Source organism: Tenrec ecaudatus, chromosome 13 (genome assembly GCF_050624435.1).
Source record: "Tenrec ecaudatus isolate mTenEca1 chromosome 13, mTenEca1.hap1, whole genome shotgun sequence".
NCBI lineage: Eukaryota > Metazoa > Chordata > Mammalia > Afrosoricida > Tenrecidae > Tenrec > Tenrec ecaudatus.
The window spans coordinates 133,382,066-133,403,954 of NC_134542.1; the positions used below are offsets into that span (position 1 = coordinate 133,382,066).

The 21,889-nt window shown below is 34.4% G+C and overlaps 1 protein-coding gene across 2 annotated transcripts in view; it reads right to left on the reverse strand.

Annotated features, from left to right (window-relative positions):
• Positions 1–21,889, reverse strand: part of DPP10 (dipeptidyl peptidase like 10) — a 775,824-nt gene that overhangs the window by 92,141 nt on the left and 661,794 nt on the right. For both annotated transcript variants that reach the window (XM_075529534.1, XM_075529533.1), the window contains 3 exons: positions 18,546–18,669; positions 12,054–12,092; positions 6,693–6,800 (listed from right to left, as the gene is read on the reverse strand). In XM_075529534.1, coding sequence (XP_075385649.1) covers positions 6,693–6,800; positions 12,054–12,092; positions 18,546–18,669 — 271 coding nt within the window. The remainder of the gene's footprint in view (positions 1–6,692; positions 6,801–12,053; positions 12,093–18,545; positions 18,670–21,889) is intronic.

Here is a 21,889-nt window from a genome sequence, read left to right on the forward strand (position 1 = left end):
TTTCTCTAAATTTTATTGCTGTTGCTGAGAATATATACAACAAAGTATATACCATTTCAATGGTTACTACATGTACAATACAGTGGCAACAATTACAGTATTGATGTTGTACAACCATTCTTAATCTCTTTTTATGTTCTTCCTCCTTCATTAACATAACTTAATATTGCTAGGGTACCAAGCTAATCTTTCACGTGTTTCTGTTATCATTGTGATTAGTAACAATAGTGGGGCATTATCCAGCTCTCCTGTAGCAAAGGAGACAGTTATTCAAGGAAGCAATTAGCCACGCATTTTATGTACTCTTATTCCTGAGACTCCCCATTCCTCTGTTGGTCTATAGGAGCAAAATTGTTTGCCCGCAGGCACATGGGACAGGACATGACCTTCCCTGATTCCTGCCCAGTGGGCGAAAGCTGAGGCCTCAGTCCTGGGAGCTGATGAAGCAATGACTGGTCTATCTCTCAGCTTGAGGTAAACAGACACTTGGCCTTTTACGCCCTGACTGAAGCTTCAGAAGGCAGCAGTCTGACAACTTGTCAGTTATTTTGTGTTCCCAGCCACATCTCCTCCTACCTGTTAATTACTTGGCTGATGCATTAATGCTTCTTTATAAACCTGTATGTTTTGAACTGTCCCTTTGTGTGAAGATCTGACATGAGATGCAGGCTACGTGAGAGAAAGAGTATTTAAAGCTGACCCTAACAAAGTTCAGGGCTCGGAAATGATTTTGCTTCAGGGAACCCCGTACTTCAACTGTATCTGTCTTTTCTCTTATCTCTTAGTTTTCATATTGCAGATCGTACCCGTCTCAAACCTGTTGTAATATAAGATAATAGCTGGTCTCTACATTATCTTACATTGTCCCAGGTGAATAGATGATTATTTGGGTCCAGAGGGCTGCTTACAAACTTTAAGGATCCCAGGAACTAATGCAGTGAACTAAGAGACAGAATAGAAACACTAAACATATTATTGGGCCAATTAATTTGGATGCCCCATGAAATAATAACTCAAATACTCCAAATCAAAGAAGCAAATCCCATAAAGTATTTGGTGCATATGACCAGTCTCAGTAACTACTCTGTTTATATTTTTATAAATGTATTTATAACATAACTTGTTCCAAGTCAACTTGATAGGTGAACTACTTATTGACAGATATTACAATCATGGGAAGCACAACGGAAGTCTTAATCAATGCAATATGTCCTTCACTGCAGGTCTTGATTCTCAGAAAATGTAGGGCAAGGTCTCTGCACATCTTTTGTGCTCAATTTCAATAAGAAAATATCCCAAAATATTAAATATAAGAAAATATCCTTTATATTAAAATATCCATTTGACTCAAAAATGTTTAGGTTAATTATTCCCTATTTTCCATATAATTTTGATATGTTTGGGAAAGTGTGTGTTAGGGTCTGAAAAGAGGCCAATTAGAAGTGGTCAGAAGCAAAAACAAATGGTGCTTTGAAAATTATATGAAAGCAATGTAAACACATATAAAAATCATGCACTATTCACCTCCCAAATCCCTCTAAGCTCAAAGTCTTATGCTTCTAAATACTGAATTGACAGTTAGCTTATCAGAAGCTTATAAACATCTAACAACCCCTGGGTTTCACTTAAACATCTGTAATTATCTTGTATGTTTTATATCTACTTAGACAAATTTCATTTGGGGCTAAGTTTAACTGACATTTCAATTTTAATAGCATAGATTATAATGTATACTTATGACTCTTAAGGTATTTCCCAATAATACATGCCAATTATATCACAGTGGCAAGCATTATGAACCGCCACAATGGCAAATTCATTTGAATTCTAGGTGAGTAAAACTAATCCCATGTAGAAAATGACAACTGAACACAGAGAATGTTTTTTAATAAAAAAATATCAGATTTGATTTGTGTTCACAGAGGAGTGGTTCTACTCAAAATAGCAGGTTTTCTGTCTGCCCTTCTTCAGGAAAAATACAATCTCAGGATAGATAATTTATCAAGGAAAGGAAAATAACCATTTTTACTCCATAGCAACAGTTTCTTTCATCCATACATCTTGTCTCTCTACTATATTAACTCGGGAGAATAAAAAAAACTAAGTATAAATACGAAACAATAGTGGGCTGTTGTCAAGGGCAGCATGACAATACACTGTATATTGACCTGACATTTCAGTTTGGGGTAAGAACAAAAAAGAATAAAACTCAAGATTTAATTTGTTACCAATGGAAGGCTGAAGATCTGAGATGTCAATAAAGTGTCTCTGTTTTGGAATTTAGACACGAGGCAACTTTTCTTTAATTCATGGAGCTATATTTTATTTAATGAATTGAAGCATTGATTTGACACTGCGATGTATAAGTTGAGACTACATTGGCATCTGTACAAGTTTAATGGTAGACACGCTTTTTACTTGATTACAAACTGATCATGCACATTTCTTATATTAAATTCTGCTTAACTTTTACACTTTCTAAATAAGTAAAATGTAGGCGCTCATTTTAAAAGCATGTTTTAATTTTCTGTCTATTCATCACAGAAGGTGAGCTCATTGTTTCCAGACAATGTCCAAATCAGTTATAGCAGTGAAATTTAATGGAATATTTTATTGGACTGGCTAGGTGATAAAATTGTGGATTGGGGGCATGTTATTTTGTGCAGTATTTATAATGAATAATGACATTTAAAATTGTTCCAATTAAAATGAGCTCTCAAGAGCAAAACTTCCTATTGGTGAATTTAAAAGGTGGATTTAACACAATTTTGAGAGATGTCACAGCAATTGCTTAGGCTCATGAATCTCACACCCTTAACACTATTTAAATTCTGCTTATCCTATATTTAAAAGAGAAAACAATGAGCATTTCTTCTCCTAAATGGAGCCTGAATTAGCAGAATGTTGGATTTCCAGAAATGGGAGATTCAATAATTAGAATTCTAAATTAAGAAAACGGGAATGATATTTTTGTGCATGAGGATATATAGGACATGGCCAACAGTTTGTTTGAGATAAAATAAGTTTAACATCAATGTCTGGATCAGGAGTTTTGCTAACTGAAATTAATTCTGCACACTGCACTCCTCTCAGCACAATTCTCGTAGATATACAGACAAAGTTTAATGGGACATGTGAAAGTACACAAAATGTTCATGAATGCTGCTTCCATTGTTTCAAAGTGACAGTAGGCAGCAGTATTTAATAAGACCTTAAATTAGTTTACTTTTGATTCAGGAATATCAGTGCTGTCAATCAATCAATACTAAAGAATGAATCCATATTCTACGCAAGTTTTATGAACAGTGTTATGCAAAATTCAAACAAATTAACCTTCAATGTATAGTGTAGCGTAATAGCTAACTTTGTATATGGAGTCCACTAAATATGGATCTTCAGAAGGACCATCACCCAAAATTATTTCGTAGCATGAATACTGTGTGCATTATAAAATTAAAAATATAAGAAAAAAATTCTGTAAATCCATACAATTAAAATCATGTTCAAAATGAGAAAACTGGAGGAGAGCATTCTCTTTGGGTGGAATGACTTAAACAAGGATCAATTTGGTAAGCGAGAGGTAAAAACAGACTAAACTATTGGTAAGGACAAGCACAGCTCTCCATAATGAAAACAGACTTTAAATGCCGTTTTATTAGCTTAAACTCGAATGGACGGTATTTATCCATTTCCTGACGGTGTGAGGAAAAGAATAAATGTAAAATGTAATCATTTCGCTTTCAACTAATTGCAAAGCTCTAAGGTACCACTAAGTGCTAAGTACCCCCGAAGGGGTGTTTTTCAATGTGGGCAGCCACGCTGTAGGGGCTTGCTGTTCTGCACTCTCTGGGTAGGTGAGTTTTCAGTGGGCTGTTCTCACAGGGCAAGAGAAGGAAGGATGTGTCTAGGCATCATCACGTTTCCATTCACCACGAGACTATCAGTAAGTATTCCCAGGGAGCCAATTTTGTATGTTGCATCAAAAAGCTAACGACACATACCTGATTCTGCATTGGTATATTTTCATGTCTGTAAATTTATTTTTGAATCAGTTATAATAAATTAAAGCAAATATTAAATCATAAAATATTTATCTCAACATCATTCATAGTATTGCAAGTAGAAATCAATGAATGACCTTGGGTCATTTAAATGTAAAAGAGTATGCCTATTAATTGAATATTACACAGGTATTAAATTAATATTCTAAAGTAATATTGAATATTAACCCACTAAAATGATGTTATAAAATTCCCCTAAATTATTCCTTAAATGTTACATATATACCTAGATGTAAGTATGTATGTTTATTTGTGGAACAGGTAGATAGTTTTACCCTTTGATTACAATCTATGGAAGAAAATCTTAAATGTTTAATATAAATACAACCAATTAAGAGTGTAGAGTGATGATGTTATAGATATTCTTATCCATTATTCATTTAAGAATTTTCCACATTTTCATTCTGTATCTATAAATGTGGCAATAATATAGTTTTAGATGACTTATATATTAGATATTATATTGAGACAAAGGGGATACAAATGAATAAAATCGTGCGTGTGTTTCTGTGCTTGCTTGTATTTACTTGAATTTACCTGAAGGCTCAATTAACTTTCACTACATTATTAAATGTACATAAAAAATCATGCAGCTCCATTTGCTTCTCTGTCGGGCAAACCGCAAACCACAGACTCCCTGAACTGTAACCACAACTGATGGATGTGTTTTCTACCTCGGCGAAAACTTTGTTATAATCCCCATAGACAAGAGAAAGAAAGTAGACGTATCTGCTCTCTATGAAGTCAGTCTTCTGAATATTGAAGAAACAATGAATTAGATTTCACATCAATCTTTTTTAACTGGGAGAAAAAAAGATATTCTCTCTAAGTTTATGAAGAAACCTTGTCACATGCTTTAGAACCTAAAGTTACATCAGAGCCTGCTCCCCCAATACTACATATTTTAAAATACACCATTTTCCTTCTTTATTTTTAAGTAGATTGTCTTCTTCTTAGAATTTCACTTACAAAGTTGAATTGTGCATTTCATATTGCTTCAATATATCTTATAAATAACTGCACAATGTATATAATTTTTCACATTTGGGTATTTATACATTTCTGAAAATGTAAACTACTGGGATCTGAAAATTCAACAAGATGCCATTACAATATTGGAAATATATATTTTATATTTGGGGCTAGAATTCTGACATCTTTTTGATTATAACAAAGTATACTTTATCTATTAAAATTTAATAAGATAAGGCAATTTGCAAGTGAAACGTCTTCCAGTTCTCACAATCAAGAAAATATTTCTTAATCCTACCATACTGATACAGTCCTTATAATAGATTGATATCAAATTATCCACAATTTTATTTTTATACAAATATAGACATCTTTTTAGAATATAGTGTGATAATGATGCATTATCTATAATCTCTTCTTCCATCTTAATAATGTATTATAACATCAATATACATCGATTCTATGGAAATTATATATGCTCCAAAGTATTTATATCAGTTATGACTAACACTAAAGTTAAAATTATGGCCAATTGCTTCATTGGCACACAGCTTGAACACGTTTTACAGGTTGAGTTATTGGGGCAAGAATTTGAAAATTCAAGACACTAAGTTGTACAAAACACATATAGATAGATAGGTAGATGACAGATACAGACGATGGTCAAAATTTTAGCATATGCACAACACAAGAATGTTCTAAGAAAATATATTAGGGCTGGTTTGGAAAAAGAATCTTTTACCAGATTTGTATTTATCTATATTTTTTTAACTTTAAATTGAGTCGTGACTAGTGTTTTTGAAAAACTCTCATAAGAGATTCCAATTGAAAAAATACTTAGACTATCTCTAAAGCAGTTTAACTTAGGAAACTTGAGCTGTGGTATGATATAATAACTGTATTAGCTCTCAATAAAATGGTTTTGGAAAAAATGAGGGACAAAAAAAGAAACTTGTAAAGTCTCATGAATGTTGGCCAATGGAAATTAAATACATAGACTTATAGATATTGTCATATTTAATAATTTACTTATGGGTATTTAAATTTTATATATTGAATAATATCTATTTATATTATAGAACAATTAAACAAACTTGAAGAAATGAAAATTCTGTTGAAGTATGGGTAAAATATTTTGGCCTACTTCAGTTAGCAAGTCTTTAGAAAATTGTGACATCTACCTGAGAACACAGCAAAGAAGAAAAAATGATTTAATCGCGTTTAAAATTCTGCATTGTATTTCCTTATTAAACTGTCAGATCATAAGTATTTAAAACTTTTATATCACCTCGTTTATATTCCTTGTACGAAAATAGTATGCCTTATTGAATGAAAAGTTAAAAAAAATCCTCTATATTATCCTCAGATCTTTGAAAGTTGAGTCTAATAAATTCTATATTCCATGGGTTAACCCTTCATTGCTGGCATGTAGGATTCATTAAAATAAATACAGTGTGAGATTGTTTTGTTGGAAGTTACAACTGTGGATACAAGTGCTCTTCCTCCAGTACCTTTCTTTGGGTTCAGTGTAGGATACTGACTAAGTTGCGTAATGATTGGCTTTACATGGATGAAGTTTGGGTACAAATACTACTGAAATCAGGCCACCAAGAGCATGATGACACCATGAACGGATGATAGAAAGAAATGGGCACTTACCAGGACCAGAAACATAGCTATGTGGTGAAATTCTCCACGACCCCCTTGCTTAACAGGAACTGTCATAAAGAATTTGCTGCCATCTCTAGAAAATACGGGCTCTTCATTCTAAAATATAAAAGAGTATATAAGAATCCAAAATTGGTATTTAAAATATGAGGTGCCAGCCTTAATATTTTTAAGTGTTAATATCTGTTCTAATTCAGTAAGTAACATCATAATAAAATCCCTAAGGGTCTGTAAAATTCAATATTTAATATGTTGGGGTATATTTTATTCAACAGCTCTAATTGTTTGAATGCATGTTTCTGATGGTGTAACCACATATGTACTAAAAATACAAAAAATTGAGGAATCCACAGATATCTTTAATTCTGAATTTACATCCTCACACTCACCTCACACACAAACAGAAAGGGTCCCCCAAACTGTCAGTCCTAATTCGATGATTGTAAAGTAGCTTTTGATGGAATAGTAAAAGAATTAGAGTATTTTTGAAAATCAAATATTAGAAGCTATGCATCTAGATTGCATCTAGAACCTTTTGCATGGTGGGTTCAAGGAAGACAGTAAGAACACGAATTAGCTGACAAAACATTACGTCCTTCCCTTCTGGGTGAGGGTGAACGACTATAGTATAAAAGCAGGCCTATTTAGATGAACTAGTCTTTCCCTGGCTTTCTGATACGGTTTCCTTCCTAATGGTTGCTCTTGTCCCTGTGCTCCTGCGTGCCTCAGGACCTTTACACTTTGAACGCACACTGTCTGGCAAATTTCCTTTTCTTCCTTCTGTTCCAATGGTTAGTGTGATGATCCTGATTATGAAAAGGCTTGTCAGAGAAATCAGATCACTCAGTCCTACTTGACATTCCTTGAACTTTTCCCTTCTATATTCAATAGCCATAGAAATTATTATGACTTATACTGGGCATAGCAGAACTGCTCCATCTAAATTCCAAGTCTATAAAATTTTATGGAACTAGACACATTTTTCTCCCACGGAGAAACTAGTGGATCTGAGTCACTGACCTTGCAGTTAGCAGTCTAGAGCTTAACTATTCTGCTGGGGTTTTGTTGTTATTGTTGTTGTTCCTTAACAGATACTGTGATCGATGGCATTTTATGCATGTTTGTATGCATGTATATAACCCAGTGCTGACCAAGACCACAAGTCCAACATTAACCCATATGTCTGCCACACTCCACAAAGTCCTCCTCCATCTCACAAGACACACGCAGTGATGCCAACTCAGGAGCTAAGCTGAGTCAGTGAATGTGTAAACATCTCATTGCTGGCAGGTGTCTCCACACGGGTGCTCCAGCACCCAGGGTTGCATCGGGGTAGGTCCATGTGACTTCTCCTTAGGGATGTCTTAAAGGAAATGAGCCTTGCCAGCTAAAGCAGGGAACTGGCTGAGGCAGATGCACCCTGGTCCAACCATTAGAAAGCAAGAGACCTGAGATCTAGAAAGGCGAGGCTCACCGAGCCATTTATCTCTCCGCCCTTCAATTAACTCCCCACCCCAATGTGTTTATCAGCCAGGTTGGCTCAATAAACTTTAACTATCTCAATTTATCATAATATTCATTATGTGAAGGATTTAGCAAATCATTTCTTTCACCTTTTATAGCGTCGATCATTTTGTTTTTCTCCTGTCCCTGTAAGATATCTTTATCTTTTCCAAAGTGCGTGGTGTTTCTTCCGACGGTAACAAAGATGCTGTCTCCTTTTAGGCGTTAAATCTTACTCATATATTACTTCGGTTCATGGAACAGACATTCTTTCCGTATTTTCCTCCTTAGGGACTCTAGACTTAGACATTCCCTCTATTCACTTGCATTGTTGCTTTCAAGACAATTATTAGTTGCCTAATTAAGAAAGTCAACATATTTTCCGAGTGAGGTACCTGTTGTCCTCCCACAGCTCATAAGTTCTTCTGTCACTGGTGTTCAATGCACCAAGTCTGTTTGTTCTCTAAACTCAGGTTGGATAAACTCAACTTCACATTTTGACTTTGCGGTTTAATTTTTTTCAGCTTTATCCTAAACTTACATGTGAACCCTTGATGGTCTCTTCCACAGTCGGCCCCTGGTCTGGTTTCAGCTGCTAATATTGAGCTTCTCAATAGTGCCTTACCGCAGATGGAGTCCATTTGTTTGTATCCAATCTGGGAAAATTCACGCCTTTTATGTGTTTTAAAAGGGTATTTGCTAGGAACAAATTGTTTTTGTAAAATTCTGTCCTGTGATCTCCAGCATTATGTCTTTCCCCAAATCCATATTTTCCCCTCTACATTTTCTTCCTCTGTGTTTCCAGCTTTTGCATTCCAGCCACCAATAACTATCAATGGATTTTGATCAATTTCTGACTGAAGTCATTAGTAGAATTCTTCAATTTCTTCATCAATAGCTTTTGTGGTGGCTGCATACATTTGAGTAATAATTGTATTGATTGGATTAACTTGAAGATGAATAGATATGACCTTATCACAGATAACATGCACTTCATGGTGGATTTAGCAAGATCCTCTTGATTGTCTTACTCTTGGTAACATAAACCATAGGATTTTTTTTATTCAAAATGGCCAATATCAATCTATTTCAGCTCTTTAAGACCTAGGATATCAATGTTCCTGTGTTCCGTTTCATCTTTGACCGCTTCCAATTTTCCTAAATACTTCTGACATTCCAAGTTCCAATCAGAAGATTTTTGTAACTGTTTCTCTTCACCTTGAGTCATGCCCCATCAGCAAATGAAGGTCCCCAAGGCTCCACTCCCACAGACTTCACTGGACACGTGTCACCAGGATCCAAGCAATCAGTTCCTCTTCATTCACATTTCTGGTATCATGGGACCTAAGAGGCCTGTCCTCTCACAGCTTCTCTGACAATGTTCTGCTTCCTTTGTACAGTCTTCCAGTATCTGACAATGCTTCCGCTAGGCAGAAAGATTTCCGTGGTCTCTTCCTTTGAAATGGGAGCCATATCCTTCTTCATGACCTGTTCTTCGTCTGGAAGCTCTGGTAAAACATGTTCACTGTGGGTGAACCTACTGGTGTTTCAACACAGTGACAGAGCTACTAGCCTCACAGCAACACACAAGCCACCACAGTATGATAAAGTGACCGGCAAGTCGTGGTAGGGAGTTACCATCTTCTTGCTGAACGATGGAATTCATGCATGAAATGAGCAAATATATTTTTATATCACCCTATCCATCACATTTATTTGAAATTATGAACTCCTAGCTTACTCGTCATTTTCCCTTGTACATCCATCCTCCCCTAATTTTGGGATTATAGAAGGGATTCAGAAAAATAGTGCACTAGAGGCGCAACGTAAAAGGAATAACTGAACAATAAGTCCCCACAAACATAGAGTTCCATGCAAATGTTTCCCTAGAATAAAATAAAGAAGGTGGAGACAATATCACTCTATATTTTATGACAAAATGCAAGTCACAGTGCTTATGACACATAGGGCAATGGAATGTCTATATAAAACTCTACCTTTAAGCCAAAATATTTTACTTACATACTTGTTACCTCAACTGTAGCTCTTTTGAATGATAGACCAAACATTTTCACTTCCTATTACCCAGGGGTGAGCTCATGATAATTATTGTATTAAAGTCTGCTTCATCCTGCTACTACTACCACGGCCATCTATAAATATCTTCTGCTTCAAAGTGTCGCATAAAATTCTCTAAGGGCTTCTGAAGAAAAATCAACGGTGATAAGCTATTAACTGAATTTGCTTTTGAATAATTGAGAACTAGTTGATTTTAAAAAAAAGTTTCTATTAAACATTCATGAGTTGGGATTCAAATTTGAAGGACATAATCCTAGAAGAACATGCTTTATGTTGATGAGTGTTAGACAATTACCAATGTCACTGATGAGAAAAATAGCAAAATAAATGTAGTGAAGCAGAGTTCCTCACAACACATCTATATTTATTCTGTTTTTCACTGTATATTTTAAATTAATTTTTTAATTTGGTGAAAAATTTAACTTATTGGCTCCAAAAGTCTAGCTTGTTTCCCAGTTTCATTGTGAATGTTGATTAAGATTAAGCTGTTCACATTAGTATATTTCTATGCATGTGGATAGAAACATAAAAAGATATACACATTCATTTGTAAATATATGCATGCAGAATTACAGCAATTTTGATTTAAATATCTTGATTTAATAACTATTTTGGAGTACTTCTGATATATTCTGGATTACAAGTGGGAGCAAAGGAGAAAGATCTTCCAATTCTTTTGGAGTTTAGTAAAATAAACACAGAAATAATATTATAAAGGGTTACCAAAAGGTTACATTGGACTACAAAGTACCTTTCATTAGTGTTGCAATTTTGTTAAAGTTGTTAGGTGTCTTATTTGAATGATTTATGATGAAATGTGGAAAATAGTCGTCGAATAAGACAGTAATTGTACAATTCCAGTCACAAGGAAGGGAACATGCGTAAGCTCTTTGCATTAGAGGGTTAATGTGACTGGAATTGAGAAATGGGTAGAAGGATGATATGTCATAGGGCCAGGAAAACTTTCTATTCAATCGCTGTAAACTGCTTGTCTATTAGTTGTGCGTTGGGATGCTAATCCCAAGGTCAGCGGTTTGAAACCATCAGCTAGTCTGCAGGAAAGAAGATGAGTCTTTGTGCTCCGATGAAGAGTTGGCGCCGTGTGAACTCACCGGAGCACTTCTACCCTGTCCTCAGGTGGCATCCAACTACGAAAACAAACAAAGCACGCCACCTTTGCAAAACTACAAATGAAGTTAATATTCAAATCGAGCCAGTTATGATTTGGGTTCTGTACTTTTTTTTTCCTTCTGAAGTTTCTAGAATAAGCGCACATGTACAGATACTTGTTATCGTGACTTCACCATGTTCATCTAGATTTCAGTATCATGATCCCACAGTCTACTTTTAGGAACATCTTCTAAGTAAGAGTATTTATCTCAGCTATTTCCTCATGAATGAGTTCTACATGATCAATTTGTGTAGAGTTTAGCACGATGTCAGGAACAGTTTGATGGTCATGTTGATGGTGTTTAGCTTTGATGGTTCAGAGTACTTTGCCCTTCAACTTTATAAAGTTTATTCATTTGAATGATCTTGAAGTCTGACTATGATAATTAGTTTGCAATTTATGTTCCAGAAAAGCCAATGGAACTTTTCACAAATGACACAATAGCCTAAATCATAAATAATATTTTAAAGAAAATAACTCACTTCAAGAAGAATAAAGCTGTAAAATCATAGTGCTGAAATAAATTTTAAGGACTGTTGTCATATAAACAATGGGAGAGTAGTGGCCAAATGTGACATAAATAGACCATATATGCATACCTGTTTAGAAAGCCATGTATCTGATGTCATCTCATATTTCTGAAACAAACAAAAAATTGAAGACATGAAAATCTAAAGACCCAAACGAGCACATTAACTTTAGTTTTATTTCCATTGTAATTCATTAGCCACCACCGCCCAGGCCCCTTTTCAGTTGGGGAAATTCTGAGAGGTATTACTGATTTAAACTGAATGAATAGAGAATGGGGCATAAGTGGTAATTTAATTTAAAACCTCTTCGTTGGAAAGTCCATTAAAATGATCAGAAGCATGTCACCAGAGACAGAAGATCATTGACCAGCTCCATTGGATTACTTCACTCAAACTCTTTTAAATCACCACGTTAAAGGCATATTAGAGTAGGTAAGGTCGTCTGGGTAACACTTGAATTGGGGCAGACTAAGAAGTTTCTATGAGTCCATTACAGCCAAATATCTTTCCACAAGCAGATCAGACATCTAGAATTGCTGCCATGCAGCAGGGAAGTGGAGATGGGTTGAGTGGGGAACCTGTCCCCATGGAAACTTTCAAATGGACACAAGATGAGGAATATAATGACACTTGGAGACACCACCAATAAATTAAAGTTGCCTGGTTTGAGGGGAAAGGTTTTTTGGTTTTGGGTGGTGTTTTTTTTGCTGACTTTTACTATCAGCATTTATTGCACTTGAAACTTAGGGGGAGAGGGTAACTTAGACTGTCAGGGTGCTTGTTATCCTAGCTAAGCTCCTGCTCTGAACAGTGCCCTCCTAACTCTGCACATCACATAGAGACATCGTTATTAAAACTTTCTAAGAAACTGAGCAAATGGTCAGGAATAAAATTAAAAAATGGATATCATTTAATAAATAATCCATCTCTAGCATAGATTATTTTTCCTTCTCTTGTTTTAAAATTTCTATAAAGTGTACTTCAAATTTAATGAAATACCAAAATTATATATTCACTAATTGTAAAAAAGTATAGTTAGATAAAATTTTAGTAATACTATTTACATATAATGGATTCTCAAATATCTTAAAACTTTCTAAAAAAGTATCAATATAAATAGTGTATTTAATTTAGTAAAATTAAATAAAAATATACTACTGTTTCAACTTTACAATAGGTAGAAATTTCAAAATATTCATAATAGTACATTTACAGATACTTGTATTAATTTCTCTTTAAAAGTTTTACAATCATTACATGAATATTGATCATGTTCTCTTTTTAGAGTTTTTCTTATCAATATATCTTTGCTGCATGCAGTCATTAGGGAAATATCATTTCCTTGATTCTCTGTATGTCAGCAGTAAATTCTTGGTATTTCTAAAGCATAGAACAAAAATCTATATAAATGACTTTGCTTATTAGTATCATCAATTATTTTAGAATCCATACGAGTGTAAAATCTCACATGCCATTATGTATCTCATGATTTTAATTATGGAAGAAAGTAAAATGTTTTAAATACAATATAATAGCATGCCAATAAAGGATCAGTAAGATTTTACATCACTATGTTCCCCTGAATATATTAAATATAATCTTTCAGTTACTGATAAAGTAATAAAATATTCAGATTATTTTATACAGCAAAGGTGATAGACTTTTTCATATGAACTAGACTATGTTTTATTCACCAAATTTTATGTGACTCCATGACAAATTTCACAACAAACCAGGCAGAACACTTTAAGAAATAAATGTAGAAGGCATAGTAAAAGCTTATAATCTAAATAGATGGAAACGATGACCTAAGTAACTCAATAATATAACCTAAATGTAAAAGTTCATCAGTAAAATCTAATTCACAAATGCCGGACTCAACCATTTCTATTGTCCACGTTTGCTAACCATTCCAATTAAGGAAACTTTGGGGTTGTTTTAAATTTCATGCTCAAATGGGAAATGATTAAAGAAGATATTGAGGTGTGATTTACAAATGGTGGTGTGCGATTTTAAGAGTACCATTTAATGAATTGTAACCAATTGATGCTCCTTCCATTGAGTTATAGGATACTTACCTCTCCCTCCTCCCATCCTTCATGCTCCCTCTCAGTGGTACTACTCCAGATAACCACTATTCAGAGTTTCTCTGCATAGATTATGGTAAGTATGCTTATTTTAGAAAGTCAGGTAATTAAAATCTTGCATAGAGATTTGTGTGTATACCATATGTATTTCAGATTCATTCTTATTGTTTAGTGAATCCATAATCTGTTGCATTTAAATTGCTGGTTAGAAAAACATTGTTTAAATGCTTGCATACCTCATTATTTTTTATTGGTTCTCTATTAAGTAGAAGTTTGTTAGCAATTTTGAATAAAACTACGGTAAAGAATCTATTTGTATATGAATGTTTCGTATTTCTTGCAAAATATCTGAGGATAAAATTAATGAGTCTTAGGACCTCCTCCAAGAGGTCTAGGATCATAACAGTTTATGTGTTGGGCTGGCCATCGCAAGGTCACTGGTTTAAATCTGCCAGCCACTCTGTAGGAGGAAGATGAGACTGTTTGCTCCTGTAAAGAGCTCTACTTTCAGAAACCAAGGGAGCGATTCTATTTTGTTCCCTAGGATCACCATGAAGTGGGTTTTATTTTGATTTAGGATACACATGTTTAGCTGTATCAGAAATGACCATTTCCTAAGGTGGTTTGGTCATTTTTCCATTCCTAGCAACAGAGAATGTTTCCACTTCTCCAAATCCTCATCGAAAGTTGATGTTGTCGCCCATTTATTGTTTTGATTACTGAAATTTTAGTCCTTCCGGTGGGTATATGTGATCCTTGAACGAGAAAAAATGGTTGGGAGATGGGCTCCTAACTGAGATGTTGGCAGTTTGTACCCACAAAGAGACACCTCAGAAATAAAGCCTGCTGCTCTGCTTTTGAATGGTGACAATCTTGAAAGCAACGTTGTGCAATTCTACGCTAGAAAACCAGTAGTTCCCAAGAGCAGACATTGACTTAAGGCGAATGGTTTGGGCATGTCAGTGCCTATCAAGTATTACTGTGCTTTCAAATCTACCTTTTGGTAATGTTCAATCATCTGCAGCATTTTTCAGGTTTTTATTGGCCACTGGTATAGTCCTTTAAAACTGTGTTGATAGTTTTGCGTGCTTGCTTTTTAAATGAAGATGTGTGAGCCCTTTCTAGATCCCTCGTTGCCTACACATTTTGTAAAGTAAGAGGTCAAGAAGTACTGCTACTAGGGTTCCAATTTATAGACACACAAATCGATTGCCAACAAGATGTGTTTAAACATTTATCTGCCAGACTTGAATGGCTGCAAAGCAGTTCTTTCAGCATTGCAGTTAATCTCTATAAAGTTCCTCCAAGCAAATTGTCCATTCAAAACCGTGCTTCCTAATGTGTTTTGTTGTTTTTTAATTCTTATATAGTCATCTAAGAGGTTATGTAGCCATGTTGTGGGAACCCAGTGTGGTGATCATTCCACTAGGGTATCTGGCAAGTTCACACAGCAAGAACTGTCCTGCTCCCCCTCTCTCCCTCCCTCTCTCCCTCTCCCTCTCCCTCCCTCTCTCTCTTCCTCTCCTCCCTTTCCCTCCCTCTCCCCCTCTCTCTCTCCTTCTCCCTCTCTCCCTCTCCCTTCCTTCCTCCCTTCCTCCCTCTCACCCCCTCTCCCTCCCTCTCTCTCTCCCTCTCCCCCTCTCTCCCTCCCCCTCAGAAAAAAAAAAAAAGAACTGTCCTGTGGTCATTTCATTGGGAAATGTTCCTTCACCTCACTGTCCCTACATCCCTGAGATTCTCCCTTCCAACATCTTTCTGTTCACAAAACTCAAGTAACATTTAAAAGGAACACAATTTGTGTTCCCCAAGGAGGTCAAAGCTGCCATTTTGATGTGGTTGAAATCAAGAGCACAACATTCTTTGTGGGGAAGAACAGGGAAATGGAACCGCCATTATCAGAAGTGCAGAGACCTAGGAGGATGGGATGCTGAGAAATATTAGCTTTGCTTTTTGATACTTTTTAAAACACAGAGTGTATCATATGGTATCGCCTAGTAGTTTTGAGATAGCCTCCTATCTTCTCCTATTCTGTTACTTACCTATTCATTTCCTTAACAGTCCCTTTGATGAGAAGTTTGTAATTTTGAAGATACACAATGTACATATTATATTATGTTATTGCTTTCTCTATTCTAAGAAGTTTCTACCAAGTCAAAAGAGGGAAGCAATAACCCCCTATATTCCACTATAGAATGTACAGTATTAGCTTTTAGATTAGCAACATTAATTTATGCCAATTGATTTTAGAATATGGTATGAAACAGTAGTCAAACTTTTTTTGTTTTTCCCTATGGATGGATACCAGTTGTTCAAACACCACTTCCTTTAACGGAATTTCTTTGGAGCCTAGGTTTCAGATCAATTGATGGTATATGTGTGCATTGATTTCTGCAATCTGACTTCAGGTCTATTGACAAATGTGAGTATCTTTACACCTACACCAGAATCTCTGGATTTCTGTGCCCTTCTAGTTGTACTTGAGTTTAAGTAGTATCATTCCTCCAACTTGGCCTTATTCCACAGCATTATTTTGGGTCTTCCTGGTCTATGACATTTCCACATAAATTTTACAGTTACTCTGTTTCTTTATAAGCCTACTTGAGATTATACAGAAAGGATAGTTCTATTTGTGAAATACTGACAGCTTAACATACTAAGCCTTTGAATGTAAAACATGTCGAAGCTTCCATTTGTGTAGACATTTAAAAATTTTCCTCTCAATGATGTGGATAATTTTCAAAAACTATTGCCACATGTTAGTCAACATATTTAATATTCTAAAGACTTGAACAATATCCTAACTTGTTTTATATCTGATGGTGGTTAGAATATAGAAACATATTCTGTCTTTTATTCTTGTTTATTCGCAAATCAGTGCAAATGTACAGAGAAGTAATAACTAGTGTGGAAACATTTTCAAGACCCCATCCACATCTTTACCATTGTTCATATCTTGAATGATTTTCTTTATCATTCTATTTGTCTCTTCACATTTTTCTAAACCGTTTGAGGGGAAGGTGGAGTTATACTTTTGCAACACCAAATGAAGCAGAGATAAAAGTACATACATATCTCAAAATATTTATCAATAAGTTAGACTTGTTTTTCTTATAGAATCCTAAATTATGTCAATAATTCTTTCGAGGAAAATGATATGTTCTTATATAATCACTGTAAAGATTTCAAAATCAGGAAATTTAGTACACAGTTTGATGTTGCTAAATTAAACACTTTTCCTGCCTCCTGGCATTTCGTTTAAAAAATTTTATATACACAATCCTGTCTTCTGCAAGTAAAGACCATATTTCTTCCTTACCAAGAGTTATCACATTCATTTTGTGACAGGTTACTCTAGTTAGGACTTCCAAGATAAAGATGCATATTAGAAAGAATAGATACCCTTGTTTTAATGCTGACCTTAAGGTTACTGAAATCAATATTTCATTAACTGTATTATTTCTTGGCAATATTCTTTTCTCAGATTGGTGATGTTTCTTTCTATCTTTTAGATTTAAATTTATTAGCATGAATGAATGTCTTTTTCATCTGATTTCTGGAATATTGGTTTATTTTTCTCTAATTGACATGATGAATTATATTGAATAATTTGCAATGTTAAAACCATCTGGAATCTCTAGGTATAAACATGCTTAGTATTGATGTACCTGTATTCTTTATTTACATGTTTAAGAATATTTTGTAGTTTTTATTGTATGTTAATGAGAAAGATATTCTAAAATGTTATTAAATAAAATGTAAGGCATGAAGCTTAAATGAAAAATTTAATTTTAGCAAACAATACTGGAATCTTGAACAGGAGTACCAGGTATATAATAGAAGATAGCAATTCAAACTAATTGTACCATTTCCTTTGCAAATGCATTAAAAACTGAAACAAGCAGAATTACTCACAGAGTTTATAAAAAGTAACTATAAAATGAAATAAAACCTGCTTTCAAATCATAGCAATTTAGGAATTTTGTTTTGAATATTCTGTATAACTTTAAGAATACAGGCAACTTTTTATTTGATAAAACTAATCTCTAGAAAAAGGAATACATTAATTTTGATTGCTTTAAAAATACAAAAAAGAAAGGTCTTTATCCAGTTAATTTGAATCAAAATATAGAAAGAGGTCTTATATTTAAAGATAATACTAATATGATGGATTAGTATTTTTCTCTATATCCAAATATTTCTATTTTAAATATAAGCTTTTCTTTCCTACTTATGTTGGAGCTTTATGGATTAAAGAATGCATTCAGAATTATTATGTATATACATATATTTGATCTTTTAAATATTGACACATTAATATTAATATGTGTGCATAGGTATATATATGCACATATACATATGCTCTTTATTTCCCTTACTATATTTGTAAGTTAAATCTTGACATCTGTGTACAACTTCATTTTGGAAAGTAACATGAACTACCTAATTTTCAACATAAAATAAAAATGCTACTCACTCTGCTACAAGCTCCAGTCGTGGTCTCACACACTGTGAGGATGGAGATGTTCTGGGGTCGGTTTATCCATCTGACCACTGTCTTGGTATTGCTTACCCATTTGACCATAGTGATATAATATTCTCTGGTAGGAAAAAATTAAAATATATGTTTAGAGCCAGAGATTCTGTACAGTGTCAAAAATATACAATTGTTTATATGCAAGAATAACTAAAGATCTATAAGGATGCCAATACATAATAACTTTTATTTACATATGGGTGCACATTGATATTTTAAGTAATACACATATTAATGCCATATATGTGCATGTTTATATACACATGCTCAAATACATACCTATTCATATATACCAAAAATAGGAATAATTTAGAATGCACTGTTTCTAAGAAAAAAAAACACCACTGGAAACATTAAAAATATAGTAGAAATTTATTGAGGTAGCGTGATGGTTGCTTTCTAAAAAGTTGGCAATCTAAGCCCACCTGGATTTCTATGGGAGAAATACTCTATGGATCTGTTTCAACAAATATTATAACCTAGAAATTCCAAGAAGCAGTTCCATCCTGTTACTTTGATTCCTATGTGGCAAAAATGGACTTGACTGAACATATCAAAAAATTGTTAACAAATTTGGAGTATTTTCTTATTATATTTGCAAAATAATATATCTTTGAACTATATTTATTCTTTTTAAAGATGTAATCAATAACTGATAAGGCAATAGCCATTTATAAAGAATGACCAATTAAAGTGTAATAACCAACTAAGGAAATACATTCATTTTGATAATCATATGTAATTCTTAGACATTATCTCTAAGTCATAATATTCTACTTTGGTGTTTGTCTGCTTTAGACCAAGGATTATGGCCAACATTCAATTCATAATATTTTAACCATAGATCCCATTTTTAATCAAAACATTTATTAATAGAAAGGATATTAAACAGACGATGAGAGAATTGTATTTTGGGTAGAGTGTAGGTGCCAACAAGTTGTTATCATAATGCACTCTGATTGGTTACAGAGGGGAAATATATATATATATATATAGTCTGTTATGATGCGCTGTAAGTTATATGTTTACATTTACTACATTACAAAATCCCTATCTTCACACAACATGTAGTCATTATTAATACTCCAATTGGTGCTAAAAAGAAAAAAAACATCATTCTTCTGCAAACTTTACCCTATTATGATAGACGAGAGAGTTTAGAATGGGTTATAAGGTAGCATCCATGAATCTTGTCTTACAACAAAGCAACCTAGTTTTTATGTAACCTAGGAAACATCTACTACAAAGAAAATCCTCCTCGTGAAACGAATCAAGTGTAAACACATCCGGGTTAGACTTCCAGCTGTCCTTAAATACATCCAGGTTAGACCTCCAGCTACGCGCACCCTTCTGCCATCCTGTGACTGAGTAGTTAGGCTTCCTCCAGAAAACCCCTGAGCACATCAAACAGAACATGTCAGTGAAAGGGCAAATAGAACTAGTCAGCCCTGGAAGCCTGCCATATTTTCTACCCAAATCTCTTCAAGATATCTGGCAGCTTTTCACAGCCAGCTGAAATTGCCTGGAAACTCAGTGGCATGCTAACAGGAAGTGTGTCCTAAAAAGAGTTAGCCAGACCTCTCAGAATCAATTGTGCAGCTGCTTTAGGCAGAATCTGGAGCTAATGCAAAGATTCCTATAATAATACAAAGAACAATGCCTCGCTCATTTGTACTATATTTTATTTAAGCTGATTAACTATGCACACATCATATTTGGCAATGTGAATCTGAAAAAGCACAAATATAAATATTAACTTTTAATAAGTTTATTGAGATAAATCATCATGGAGAAATGAGGGTGGGAAATACCAGCAATCTGAACAATAAGAACTGAACAGAATACTTTATTTTGAATATATGTATTTCTTATTAATTTGTATAAATGGTGCTCATAATTGAAGTGAAAATTAATTGTTACAAAAGTAGTGAACCAAAAAATGAAAATTCAAGGAGAATTTATAGAAAATACAGGCAGAGCAGCTATAGAAAAGATTCTCAAACCTGGTCATAAGTGTGTATTATTTGGCTAAGTTTAATAATAATATATTTTGTGCCACATAAGATGACAAATTGACATGAGTTATTTCAAAGTAAATGAGACCAATAACAAATGAAAAAATTTAAATAGTCATCTGAGTTTTGTTCTTAATGTACACTTCATGTATGTTTATATTAGAAGAGTTCCTTTTTTAACTTTTTCTACAGATTTTGACAAGTTATATTTATTTTCACTGATTAAATTATTTATTTTAAAAGAGATTTTAATATTCGGGAGACAACTTCAAACCAATTAGTGCAAATTTGATTAAAAATTTAAGAGAAAATGCTAATTTATATGTTTAAGTGAAAATTGTCAAACTATAATTGTCTAAGCAATCTGATGATCAGTTATACTTCTACTTAATCTCATTCTAGTAGGTTTGAACATACCATATCTTATACTCAGACATTAAATTTAGTCGTATGTTGAATAGCACAGAATTCGCCTTTCTAATCCTGGAGATGACCCTGATCACATGACCCCAATCTGAATAGCGAGTCATCGCCTTACTACCACAATTTCAAATGTTGGGATTTTCATAATAAGCTGTTCAATATCCCTCAGGTGCCTGTATTCTTCCCTTCCCTTCCCTATCATTCTAAAGAGTTCTTCTGGATCAGGTATGCTTGACCTGATATTTTATTAATGCTAAGACTTCCCCATAGTGGGGTAGGTGGTGGTGGTGGTTAGGGAAGTATCCTTACCTGAAAATGCTACCTTTCGTGTATTATCTGCTATAGAAGTGGTTGTCCTAAATGGCATCTCATACACTCATTACATCTGGCATCCCACGGCCAGGGGCCAAAAGAAGCATCTCTTTCTTATAACTAGCTTTCCAGCTCCTCCCTAGTCTATATCTTCTTGGGAAGTCCAGATATTTCTACCAAGAATATGAAATGCAGGTAAATGAAACTTCCGTGAAATGGAAAAGAAAGCACAGAAATGATGCGCAAGACCCAGAAGGAATGCCAGGCCAGTGAGCAAAGGCCAATCCATCCCAGAAGATTCGTGACCACAGAAAGATTTTCAATGAGCAAAAGCGGGCCAAATACACTCTTAGCAAGCCCAGAGGACAGGGTGGAACTGCCCACTGTGAGTTCCTGAAATTGTAATGCTTTACTGGAGTAGAAAGACTCATCTTTCTCCCATGGAGCAGCTGGTGGTTTTGAAATGCTGTCCTTGTAGTTAGCTGCTCAAGAGGTAACCACTATGCCCCCAGGACCCCTGACCAAATAACACTT